At 36.6% G+C, this 13,523-nt stretch overlaps 1 protein-coding gene and 1 long non-coding RNA gene across 2 annotated transcripts in view; one reads left to right on the top strand and one right to left on the bottom strand.

Annotated features, from left to right (window-relative positions):
* Nucleotides 1-13,523, bottom strand: part of LOC141370613 (uncharacterized) — a 204,168-nt gene that overhangs the window by 133,318 nt on the left and 57,327 nt on the right. The gene's annotated exons all lie outside the window — the stretch shown is intronic.
* LOC112823481 (fibronectin type III domain containing protein 3C1-like) overlaps nt 1-13,523 on the top strand; it is a 62,930-nt gene that overhangs the window by 9,489 nt on the left and 39,918 nt on the right. Inside the window, 4 exon segments of the mRNA XM_073880883.1 lie at nt 848-923; nt 10,527-10,603; nt 11,920-12,214; nt 12,823-13,472. Coding sequence (XP_073736984.1) covers nt 848-923; nt 10,527-10,603; nt 11,920-12,214; nt 12,823-13,472 — 1,098 coding nt within the window.

Genomic DNA, 13,523 nt, shown 5'->3' with positions numbered 1-13,523 from the left:
CATTATTGGTGTATAGAAATGCAACTGACTTCTGTGCATTGATTTTATATCCTGTAATTCTGCTGAATTCCTGTATCAGTTATAGCAATATTTGGGTGGAGTCTTTTGGGTTTTCTATATAGAGTATCATGTCATCTGCAAAAAGTGAAAGTTTGATTTTTTTCCTTGCCAAGTTGGATGCGTTTATTGCTTTTGTTGTCTGATTGCTGTGGCTAGGATTTGCAAGACTATGTTAACTAAACGCGGTGAGAATGGATATCCCTGTCTTGTTCTTCAAAAAGTTAAAAATAGAACTACCTTACGATCCACAATTGCACTACTAGGTATTTACCCAAGGAATACAAAAATATCAATTTGAAAAGACATATGTACCCCAATATTTATAGCTGCATTATCTACAATAGCCAAATTATGGAAACAGCACAAATAATGACATAGATGGAGCTAGAGAACATAATGCTAAGGTGAAATGCCAGTAAGAGAAAGACAAATACCATATGATTTCATTCATATGTGTAATTTAAGAAACAAAACAAATGAGCAAAGGAAAAAAGAGAGAGACAAAGCAAGAAGTAGACTCTTACCTACAGAGAACAAACTGATGGTTTCCAGAATGGAGGGAGAGGGAAGATGGGTTAAATATGTGATAAGGCTTAAGGAGTGCACTTGTGATGAGCACAGGATGCTGTATGTAAGTGTTGAATCACTAAACTGTACACCTAACACTAATATTACATTCTATGTTAACTAACTGGAATTTAAATAAAACTTTAAAAAAATGACAATAATGATTTTTCATAGATTAATAAACAGAAAAGTTTTTCATCAAAGAATGGTTTATTTCTAGATTATATTTGTGCAAGTTAACCCTGGGGAAACCTTCACCATCATGTCTGATGACGGAAACATTCAGAATATCCAAGGTCAGTAGAAGTATAATTAGGTGTGTGTTTCTTGAAAGCAAATAGAGTAAATTTAAATATTAGTATGAAATGACTTTACTAGTAATCTATTCCATTAGTATCCCTTCCCATTTGGGCCATATGGAATCCTCTTACATTTACATAGTCCTCATAGGAGCATAGTATCAATACAACAACCAGGGCTCATGTTGCTAGTCTTACTAGAGATCTTCATGTAAATTACTTTTTTTAAATTGAAGATTAATTCACGAATTTCATTTGAAAAAGTTCACATCTCGGATATACTGACAGCCACTAATAGTTTTAGACTCTTCTCTTATAGGAGATGACTACTGAGGCCTTCAGAGAGCTCATTCATTCATACATTCAAGTATTTTTTTTAGTGCCTATCATGTTCTAGCACTATACTAGGTATTCAAGATATAACAATATACAGGAGGAGGATAAATTATTTATATATACATATTAGTTTGCAATATATGTATATATAGCATATAGAATTGATTCCATAGTAATATAAAATTAATATTTACTTCATATAAGATTTAGTATTATTCATATTGTGATGGTTGTTTTTGTTCTTATGCCAATTATTTTGTATCCTGAAGTGTTTTAGATCTATGTCTCAAAAATTTTTTAAAACATTGTCATTTTTTAAAAAAATTATCATTTAGCAATTGATTCCATATGGCTGCTATATAAAGTTTATTGTAAACTCATATTTATTATTTTCCCCATTATTAAAAGGAAATTACCATTCTAGGACTTGAGAGCCACATATATTTTTTAAACTAAGCAGTAATTTTAATAATTTCAGAAAAACAAAAGAATGATGACTAACAAAAGTTTCCATTCTATGTAGGATTTTTATTCCTGTGTAATTGTTTGTCTAAGACAGTAAAAATACCTAGTATAAAAGTAGGGTATCACATGAGTAGCATTGGGTCCTTCTCTATATTATTATGTTTTCTAAAAACTTTCACTTTATTATAATCAATGAAAAGCTTAAAATTAATATTTTATTATGTAACATCACTAAAATAAATATATTTTATGGTTCAGAGTGAAACTTCCATTAATCTATACACAACAATGTACTGGAAAGCTGTTACTTCGTTTTTATTAGCAGTAAAATTTGCCAAAGTTTTTATAATATAAATTTTACCCAATCCCCATTATGTGCTTTATTTTCCAACAATTGTGATGAATTTGCATTGATTCATCTACATTCATACCTAGGTTCCTTTGCAAGTAAGCAACAGACGCTTTGAAAAGGGCTGGCTGCATAGAGCTGGTTTTCACTATGAAAAGTTAAACGGACTTTGTTTAAAGTTATTAAAGAATTTTTAAAATTATTTTAATTAACATATAATGTATTATTTGTTTCAGGGCTAAAGGTCTGTGATTCATCAGTCTTATACAACTCACAGCGCTCACCATAGTACATACTTTCCCCATTGTCCATCACCCAGCCACCCCATCCCTCCCAACCCCTCTACTCCAGCAACCCTCAGTTTGTTTCCTGAGATTAAGAGTCTCTTATGGTTTGTCCCCCTCTCTGGTTTCAACTTTTTACATTTTTCACTCCCTTCCCCTATGATCCTCTGTCTTGTTTCTCTAATTCCTCATATCAGTGAGATCATATGATACTAGTCTTTCTCTAATTGACTTATTTTGCTTAGCATAATACCCTCTAGTTCCATCCATGTCGTTGCAAATAGCAAGATTTCATTTTTTTGATGGCTGCATAATATTCCATTGTATATATATACCACCTCTTCTTTATCCATTCATCTGTTGATGGACAATTGGCTCTTTCCATAGTTTGGCTAATGGTGGACATCGCTGCTATAAACATTGCAGTGCATGTGCCCCTTCAGATCACTACATTTGTATCGTTGGGGTAAATACCCAGTAGTGCAATTGCTGTGTCATAGGGTAGCTCTATTTTCAACTTTTTGAGGAACCTCCATACTGTTTGCCAGAGTGGCTGCACCAGCTTGCATTCCCACCAACAGTGTAGGAGGGTTCCCCTTTCTCCACAACCCCACCAACATCTATCATCTCCTGACTTGTTAATTTTAGCCATTCTGAGTGGTGTGAAGTGGCATCTCATTGAGGTTTTATTTTGGATTTCCCTGATGCCGAGGAATGTTGAGCACTTTTTCATGTGTCTGTTGGTCATTTGGATGTCTTCTTTGCAAAAATGTCTGTTCATATCTTTTGCCCATTGCTTGATTGGATCATTTGTTCTTTGGGTGTTGATTTTAATAAGTTCTTTATAGATTTTGGATACTAGCCCTTTATCTAATATGTCATTTGCAAATATCTTCTTCCATTCTGTCTCTTGTCTTTTGGTTTTGTTGACTGTTTCTTTTGCTGTGCAAAGCTTTTTATCTTGATGAAGTCCCAATAGTTCATTTTTGCCCTTTCTTCCCTTTCCTTTGGTGAGGTTTCTAGGAAGAAGTTGCTGTGGCTGAGGTTGAAAAGGTTGCTGCCTGTGTTCTCCTGTAGCATTTGGATGGACTCCTGTCTCACATTGAGGTCTTTCAACCATTTTGAGTCTATTTTTGTGTGTGGTGTAAGGAAATGGTCCAGTTTCATTATTCTGCATGTGGCTGTCCAATTTTCCCAACACCATTTGTTGAAGAGACTTTTTTCCACTGGACATTCTTTCGTGCTTTGTTGAAGATTAGTTGACCATAGAATTGAGGGTCCATTTCTGGGCTCTCTATTCTGTTCCATTGATCTATGTGTCTGCTTTTGTGCCAGTACCATACTGTCTTGATGATGACAGCTTTGTAATAGAGCTGGAAGTCCGGAATTGTGATGCCACCAGCTTTGCTTTTCTTTTTCAACATTCCTCTGGCTATTCGGGGTCTTTTCTGTTTCTGTACAAATTTTAGGATTATTTTTTCCATTTCTTTGAAAAACGTTGATGGTATTTTGATGCAGATTGCATTGAATGTGTAGATTGCTCTTGGTAGCATTGACATCTTCACAATATTTGTTCTTCCAATCCGTGAGCATGGAACGTTTTTCCATTTCTTTGTGTCTTCCTCAATTTCGTTCATGAGTATTTTATAGTTTTCTGAGTACAGATTCTTTGCTTCTTTGGTTAGATTTATTGCTAGGTATCTTATGGTTTTGGGTGCAATTGTAAATGGGATCGACTCCTTAATTTCTCTTTCTTCTGTTTCATTGTTGGTGTATAGAAATGCAACTGATTTCTATGCATTGATTTTATATCCTACCACTTTACTGAATTCCTTTATGAGTTCTAGCAGTTTTTGGGTGGAGTCTTTGGGTTTTCCACATAAAGTATCATATCATCTGCAAACAGTGAGAGTTTGACTTCTCTGCCGATTCAGATGCCTTTTATTTCTTTTTGTTGTCTGATTGGTGTGGCTAGGACTTCTAATACTATGTTGAATAGCAGTGGTGATAGTGGACATCCCTGCTGTGTTCCTGACCTTAGGGGGAAAGCTCTCAGTTTTTCCCCATTGAGAATGATATTCGCTGTGGGTTTTTCATTGATGGCTTTTATGATATTGAGGTATGTACCTTCTATCCCTATACTCTGAAGAGTTTTGATCAAGAAAGGATGCTATACTTTTTCAAGGGCTTTTTCTGTATCTGTTGAGAGGATCATATGGTTCTTGTTCTTTCTTTTATTAGTGTATTGTATCACATTGATTGATTTGCAGATGTTGAACCAACCTTGCAGCCCAGGGATAAAACCCACTTGGTCGTGGTGAATAATCCTTTTAATGTACTATTGGATCCTATTGGCTAGTATTTTGCTGAGAATTTTTGCATCCATGTGCATCAGGGATGTTGGTCTGTAGTTCTGCTTTTTGATGGGGTCTTTGCTTTTGGGAGCAAGGTAATGCTGGCCTCATAAAATGAGTTTGGATGTTTTCCTTCCATTTCTATTTTTTGGAACAGTTTCATAAGAATAGGTATTAATTCTTCTTTAAATGTTTGATAGAATTCCCCTGGGAAGCCATCTGGCCCTGGGCTCTTTGTTGGGAGATTTTTAATTACTGCTTCAATTTTCTTGCTGGTCATGGGTCTGTTCAGATTTTCTATTTCTTTCTGGTTCAGTTTTGGTACTGTATACGTCTCTAGGAATGCATCCATTTCTTTTTTTTATTATTATTTTTATTATGTTATGTTAGTCACCATACAGAACATCATTAGTTTTTGATGTGGTGATCCACAATCCATTGTTTTCGTATAACACCCAGTGCTCCATGCAGTATGTGCCCTCCTTAATACCCATCACCGGGTTAACCAATTCCCCCTCCCCCTGCCAAAACCCTGTTTGTTTCTGAGTCCAGTCTCTCATGGTTCATCTCTCCCTCCAACTCCCCCCCATTTTTCCCTTCCTTCTTCTAGTGTCCTCCATGCTATTCCTTATGTTCCACAAATAAGTGAAACCATATAATTGACTTTCTCTGCTTGACTTATTTCACTTAGCATAATCTCTTCCAGTCCCATCCATGTTGATGTAAAAGTTGGGTATTCATCCTTTCTGATGGCTGAGTCATATTCCATTGTATATATGGACCACATCTTCTTTATCCATTCGTCTGTTGAAGGGCATCTCGGCTCTTTCCACAGTTTGGCTATTGCGGACATTGCTGCTATGAACATTGGGGTGCGTATGGCCCTTCTTTTCACTACATCTGTGTCTTTGGGGTAAATACCCAGTAATGCAATTGCTGGGTCATAGGGTAGCTCTATTTTTAAATTTTTGAGGAACGTCCACACTGTTTTCCAAAGTGGCTGTACCAACGTGCATTCCCATCAACAGTGTAAGAGGGTTCCCCTTTCTCCACAACCTCTCCAACATTTGTTGTTTCTTTCCCTGTCCGTTTTTGTCATTCTAACTGGTGTAAGGTGGTATCTCAATGTGGTTTTGATTTGAAATTCCCTGATGGCTAATGATGATGAACATTCTTGCTTGTGTCTGTTAGCCATTTGTATGTCTTCTTCAGAGAAGCGTCTTTTCATATCTTCTGCCCACCTTTTGACTTGATTATTTGTTTTTCGGGTTTTGAGCTTGAGAAGTTCTTTATAGATCTTGGATACCAGTCCTTTATCTGTAGTGTCATTTGCAAATATCTTCTCCCATTCTGTGGGTTGCCTCTTTGTTTTGTTGACTGTTTCCTTTGCTGTGCAGAAGCTTTTTATCGTGATGAAATCCCAAAAGTTCATTTTTGCTTTTGTTTCACTAGCTTTTGGAGATGTACCTTGAAAGAAGTTGCTGTGGGTGATGTCAAAGAAGTTACTGCCTATGTTCTCCTCTAGGATTTTGATGGATTTCTGTCTCACATTGAGGTCTTTCATCCACTTTGAGTTTATCTTTGTGAATGGTGTTAGAGAATGGTCAAGTTTCATTCTTCTGCATGTGGCTGTCCAATTTTCCCAGCACCATTTATTGAAGAGACTGTCTTTTTTCCATTGCATGTTTTTTCCTGTTTTGTCGAAGATTATTTGACCATAGAGTTGAGGGTCCATATTTGGGTTCTCTATTCTGCTCCATTGGTCTATATGTCTGTTTTTGTGCCAGTACCATGTTGTCTTGGTGATCATATGTTCTTATAATTGTTTGTATTTCTTTGGTGTTGGTTGTGATCTCTCCTCTTTCATTCATGATTTTATTTATTTGGGTCATTTCTCTTTTCTTTTTGATAAATCTGGCCAGGGGTTTATCAATCTTATTAATTCTTTCAAAGAACCAGCTCCTAGTTTCGTTGATCTGTTCTACTGTTCTTTTGGTTCTTATTTCATTGATTTCTGCTCTGATCTTTATTATTTCTCTTCTCCTGCTGGGTTTAGGCTTTATTTGCTGTTCTTTCTCCAGCTTCTGTAGTGTAGGGTTAGGTAGTGTATTTGAGACCTTTCTTGTTTTTTGAGAAAGGCTTGTACTGCTATATACTGTCCTCCTAGGACCACCTTTGCTGCATCCCAAAGATTTTGAACAGTTGTGTTTTCATTTTCATTTGTTTCCATGAATTTTTTTAATTCTTCTTTAATGTCCTGGTTGACCCATTCATTCTTTAGTAGGATGCTCTTTAGTCTCCATGTATTTGAGTTCTTTCCAACTTTCCTTTTGTGATTAGTTCTAGTTTCAAAGCATTGTGTTCCAAAAATATGCAGGGAATGATCCCAATCTTTTGGTACCGGTTGAGACCTGCTTTGTGACCCAGGATGTGATCTATTCTGAAGAATGTTCCATGGGCACTCGAGAAGAACGTGTATTCTTTTGCTTTGGGATGGAACATTCTGAATATATCTGTGAAGTCCATCTGGTCCAGTGTGTCTTTTAAAGCCTTTTTTCCTTGTTAATTTTTTGCTTAGATGATCTGTCCATTTCAGTGAGGGGGTTGTTAAAGTCCCCTACTGTTATTGTATTATTGTCGATGTCTTTCTTTGATTTTGTTATTAATTGGCTTATGTAATTGGCTGCTCCCATGTTAGGGTCATAGATATTTACAATTGTTAGATCTTCTTGTTGGATAGACCCTTTAAGTAGGATGTAGTGCCCTTCCTCATCTCTTATTATAGTCTTTGGTTGAAAATCTAATTTGCCTGATAGAAGGATTGCCACCCCAGCTTTCTTTTGATGTCCATTGGCATGGTAAATTGTTTTCCACTCCCTTACTTTAAATCTGGAGAGTCTAAAATGAGTCTCTTGCAGATAGCATATCCCTGGGTCTTTTTTTTTTTTTTTTTTGATCTGATAGCCTGTGTCTTTTGATTGGGGCATTTAGCCCATTTACATTCAGGGTAACTATTGAAAGATATGAATTTAGTGCCACTGTATTGCCTGTAGTTGACTGTTACTGTATATTGTCTCTGTTCCTTTCTGGTCTATGTTATTTTTAGGCTCTTTCTTTGTTTAGAGGATCCCTTTCAATATTTCTTGTAGGGCTGGCTTGGTGTTCACAAATTCTTTATTTTTGTTTGTCCTGGAAGGTTTTTTTTTTTATCTCTCCTTCTATTTTCAGTGATATTCTAGCTGGATATAATATTCTTGGCTGCATATTTTTCTCATTCAGTGCTCTGAATATATCATGCCAGTCCTTTCTGGCCTGCCAGGTCTCTGTGGAGAGGTCTGTTTCCAATCTAATATTTCTACCATTGTAGGTTACAGACCTCTTGTCCTGAGTTGCTTTCAGGATTTTCTCTTTGTCTCTGAGACTTGTAAGTTTTATTACTAGATGTTGGAGTATTGACCTATTTTTATTGATTTTGAGGGCAGTTCTCTGTGCCTCCTGGATTTTGATACTTGTTTCCTTCCCCAAATTAGGGAAGTTCTCTGTTATAATTTGTTCCAATATACCTTCTGCCCCTCTCTCTCTTTATTTTTCTTCTGGGAAACAATTATTCTAATATTGTTTCATCTTATGGTAGCACTTATCTCTTGAATTCTCCACTCGTGATCTAGTAGTTATTTATCTCTCTTTATCTCAGTTTCTTTATTCACCATCATCTGGTCTTCTAGATCACTAATTCTCTCTTCTGCCTCATTTATCTTAGCAGTTAGAGGCTCCATTTTTTTATTGCACCTCATTAATAGCCTTTTTGATTTCGACTTGTTTAGATTTTAGTTCTTTTATTTCTTCAGAAAGGGATTCTCTAGTATCTTCCATGTTTATTTCAAGCCCAACTAGTATCTTTATAATTGTCATTCTGAACTCTAGTTCTGACATCTTACTAATGCCTGTATTGATTAGGTCCCTGGCAGTCAGTACTGCCTCTTGGTCTTTTTTTTTGGAGGTGAGTTTTTCCGTGTTTTCATTTTGTCCAGAGGAGAATAAATGAATGAGAGAACAAAATACTAAAAGGATAACAACAATCCCAGAAAAATATACACTAAACAAATAAGAAGAGCCCCAAACTGGGGAGGAAAACGGGAAAAAAAAGAAAGAATATGATCATGCTGGTGAATAGAACAGAGCCACACACTAGATTTTAGGTGTATTTTGGTCTGTTAGAAGAAACTGCCTCCCAAAATTTTAAAGAAAGAAAAATTTATATATATATACAAAAATAAGGGTAAATATGATGAAAGGATGGAATATGAGTGTAAAGATGAAAATTTAAAAAGATTTTTAAAAAAGGAATTGATAAGATAAAAAATTGGTTGAATAAAGAATGAAAAAAATTATAAAAAAAGAGAGAATGTGACCAGGCAGGAGACTAGGACAATGTCACACTAGATCTAGGGTATATTTTGGTCCATTAGAAGAAACTGTATCCCAAAATTTTAAAGAAAGAAAAACTTATATATATACAAAAAATAAGGTTAAATACAATGAAGGGATAGAATATGACTGTAAAAATGAAAATTAAGAAAGATTTTTAAAAAGGAATTGATGTTTGTTGAAAAGGAAAAAATAAAATTCAACTAAAAATTAGAAAAAGAAAAATTAATGAAAATTTTAAAAATTAATTTTGAAAGACAAAAGAATTATGGGAAAAAGAGCCATGAATTTTATTTGCTGTATTCCCCTAGTGCTGGGGTTTTGCAATTCTCATTGATCAGTAAACTTGGTCTTGGCTGGATGTTCTTGCTGATCTTCTCGGGGAGGGGCCTGTTGCAGTGATTCTCAAATGTCTTTGCCTGAGGCAGAATTGCCTCGCCCTTGCCAGGGGCCAGGATAAGTAATCTGCTGGGGTTTGCTCTCGGTAGCTTTTGTTCCCTGAAATCTTTCCGTACAGCTTTGGAGGATGAGAGTGAAAATGGCGGCCTCCCAATCTCTTGTCCCAGAGGAGCTGAAAGTTCGCGGCCCCACTCCTCAGTGAGCCCTCATAGAAAAGCAGCCAATCACTCATGTCTCCCTGGTCTCCAGCCACACTCCGTGCTCACCTGGCCTGTGACCAAGTGTTTCTATCTCCCCTAGCACATGACCCCCTTTGGAGTCTCCAAACCCAGCAGATTTCTGCAGTGCGCTCCCATGCTGCTCCTCCTGGTGAAGAAGGGGAATCTCCCCAGATCTGCTGCTTGTTGGGTCCCAACTCAAAGACTAGTGGCCAGACTGTGCCACAGATCATGGTTTATGGCAACCCTGAGCCAAGAGCCCACTCCTTGGCTCTGTCTTTGCAGCCGGCTTCCCCACTCCGATACCTGGGAGCTCTGCCACACTCAGGCACCCCCAGTCTTCTTGTGACCCCAAGGATCCTGAGACCACACTGTCCCAGCGAGGGTTCCACCCCCCACTTAGCCACTAGAGTGATGTCCCTCAGCAGAGCAGACTTCTAAAAGTTCCAGTTTTGTGCTCTGTTGCTCTATCACTTGCCGGTAGCTGGCTGATGGAGGCTCCCTCCCCCCGTGGTCTATCTTCCCAAATATTGCCTCAGATTCCCTTCTCCACACATCCTACCTTCCAGAAAGTCGTTGCTTTTCTGTTCATAGAATTGCTGCTATTCTTTTCCTCAATCTCCTGTTGAGTTTGTAGGTATTCAGAATGGTTTGATACCTATCTAGCTGAATTCCTGGGCCCAGATGAAATTTAGGTCTCCTACTCCTCTGCCATCTTGCTCCTCCTCCTCCTATTAAAGAATTTATTAATAATAATTCTCTTTTAGGACCCGCTGATGTACCGCTGATGTCACCAAGTGGTACTTTGCCACCAATATATCTTCCTCCTGGTTACATGTCTCAGGTATATGAGTATGGTTTTATTTGGTATTTAGCCCTAAGGCATCATTTAACAGTTATTATGTCACTATATGATAAATCTTCTGAAATACTATTTAGTTGTTCATTTTGTTATCATTATTGCTAAAAAGAAATTGCAGTTAAGCTTAACCAAATCTCCCTTAGATTGTCTTGTAAATAATTCATTATTCATCTAATGAATTTGCACCTCATCATATTCACTAATCCTCTATTGTTTTTTGTTTCTCAGTACCTTAACCAATCTTGATTACCTATTACAATTGCTACAGTAATGGCATTTGATAGTGTGTATGCTTTAATCCCTACAGTTATGTATTTTCAGTTCAGTAGTATTTCATTCTCAGTTGCTGGGCAGGAAAGGGCACTTTTTAAAAAATTCTTCAAATATTTACCAAGCACCTAAAATGAACAGGGAAATATTTCTCCTATAGACATCAACAAGATATTTTGTGGCCTTGAAATTTTATAATTGAGAATATGTCTTTTTCTATTGCACAACTGTGGAAATCAATAATATGCTAAATAAGTCAATATAATATAGTTTGATTCTAAATGGAATTATCTATTTCAACAATATCTAACAAAAATACAAATGCATATTCCTTTTCACCCAGCAATTCCACCTTGAGGAATTTATCCTACAGATGTGTTTTATACAAATTTGGAATAATAAATATGCAAGATTATTCATTACAGTATTGTTTGTGATAATAGAAGGTTGCAAACAACCCACACACTTGTCAATGGAGGACTGTGTACAATAGAGGACATCCATATAATGCACAGTGCAGCTGTGCAAAAAAGTGGGGAAGTTTTATGTACTGACATAGAAAGATCTTTAAGATATTTTGCTAAGTGTAAAAAGCAAGGTACAGATAGTAATAGTGCAAATAATGCTACTTTTCATGTAATAAAAAGGAAAAATAAGAATCTGTATTCTTGCTTATATAGACCAATTCTGGAAGGATTCCTAAGAAACTAAGAGCAATAGTTATCTAATGGGGGCACTGAGCAGATAAGATTTAGGAGGGAAATTTTACATGTATAGTTTTTTATACTTTATGGTTTTAAACAAAGTCAATATATTATCTAGTGTCAAAAAATTACCTTTTTGAAAGCCATATATATGGAGACAAGGAAGAATTGTCTTCTGCTTGACCTTGTTTCACTTAGTTATTACTTTTTGATCCTTTAGGTTTTCTAAATTAAGAGCACAGGATATAAATCTAAAACTTAGTTTAAAAAATGACAAATTTTATTAATTCTAATATGTTTATATGGTTCTGTCTTCCAACTTAGGTGGTGGAAGAAAATGGCATTCGCAAAATTATCATTGTGCCTCAGACAATTGACTATCATACAACCATGCCTGCTCCTCTACAACAAGTACCACACTTCATTGGCCTGTCCTCTCCTGTGTATCCACAAGGGCCTCACCTGATGTATCCCCCAGCTCAAGGGGAATTTCCACCGCCTTACATCCAAGAGCCTTTGCCACAGCAGCTGCCACTTCCACTGCTGCCACTGCCACTGGCACTGCTGCCACCACCACCAATGCTACCACCAGCAACATTTATATACCAAGAGCAGCATGGTAGCATATAATTTTCTTAAACAGGAGATATTTTGAGTTTGTCAAAATCAAGAGCATTGGGAAATTAAGTGAAAAAAGTAGAAAGTAGTAACATTTCCATGAATGACTGCATTTCATGCATGTATATTAGGATTAATGAAAATAAGTACTGGTTCGTGTTTAAGGCAAAATACTCATAAACATAATTTTCTATATATTTTTGTACTTGGATATAACATTGATTTATGATATTTATTTTTACTGATTGGGTCTATAAAATCATACTGGAACATTATAAAAGAATGTTTTGATTATTAATGCCATACGGTGGGAATATAAAAGACACTGAAGGGTCAAGATTACAATCATCTTAGGACCTTAAAATGTGGAAGTGGAGTTACTCCCTAGGAAAACAGTATCTGTATTTGTTCATGTTTTTCTTTCTATACATATCAATACATTATAAAAATACATACCTAATATCTGTATTAAAGCAAAACAGGAAAAATTTTAAAAGTAAAACATGGCTTATCAGTGGTTTTTTTTTTTTGGTTTGAAGAAAAGATTAAAAAGACCTTGAGATATGTAATTGTTATAATTATTAAGCAGTACTCCATTGTCTCTTTTAGAAATGGATGCTCATGGAAGAGGAAATCATAACCAGTCTGATGAAAGGGCTGCTAACATGGGAGAACATATGGAGAAAAAAATGAGAGAAGGCCAACTTGGCGGACACAAGACTAGCTATATAGTTAAGAACACCTCTTTGCTTGTCGATAAAACCAATGATTTTTCAAGTAGTCCTGATACTTCAAACACTTACACTGTGGACTATGCTCCAAGTACCGACACTGTTGACAATACCATGAGCACCGACACTGTGGAGAATGCTCCACACACCTACACTGTTGACAGTGCATCAAATACCTACACTGTAGACAATGCTACAAGCACTTACACTGTGGACAATATTCCATGCACCTACACTGTGGAAAATACTTCGAGCACCAACACTGTCGAAAATACTTTGAGCACCAACACTGTCGAAAATACTTTGAGCACTTATACTGTGGACAAAGCTCCATGTGCCTACACTGTGACCAATGCTCAGGACATTTACATTGCTGACACTGTTGACAACCCTCCAAGCACTCACATTGCTGACAATACTCCCAGCAATTCTTCCACTGACCATACCCCTAGTACTTCCACCCAGACAGTGTTCTTCCTTCCACCACTGATAGTGTTCCAGATCCTTCCAGCACTAATTATGTCCCCAGTACTTCCACTTCTGACAGTACCCCCAGACCATCAGCTATTGACAGCACTC

The sequence above is a fragment of the Callorhinus ursinus genome, unplaced genomic scaffold, assembly GCF_003265705.2.
Source record: "Callorhinus ursinus isolate GAN/ISIS: 27379988/994484 unplaced genomic scaffold, GSC_fseal_2.0 scaffold40, whole genome shotgun sequence".
Lineage (NCBI taxonomy): Eukaryota > Metazoa > Chordata > Mammalia > Carnivora > Otariidae > Callorhinus > Callorhinus ursinus.
The sequence above is the reverse complement of the archived record's forward strand: the minus strand, read 5'-3'. Positions and strand labels throughout refer to the sequence as shown.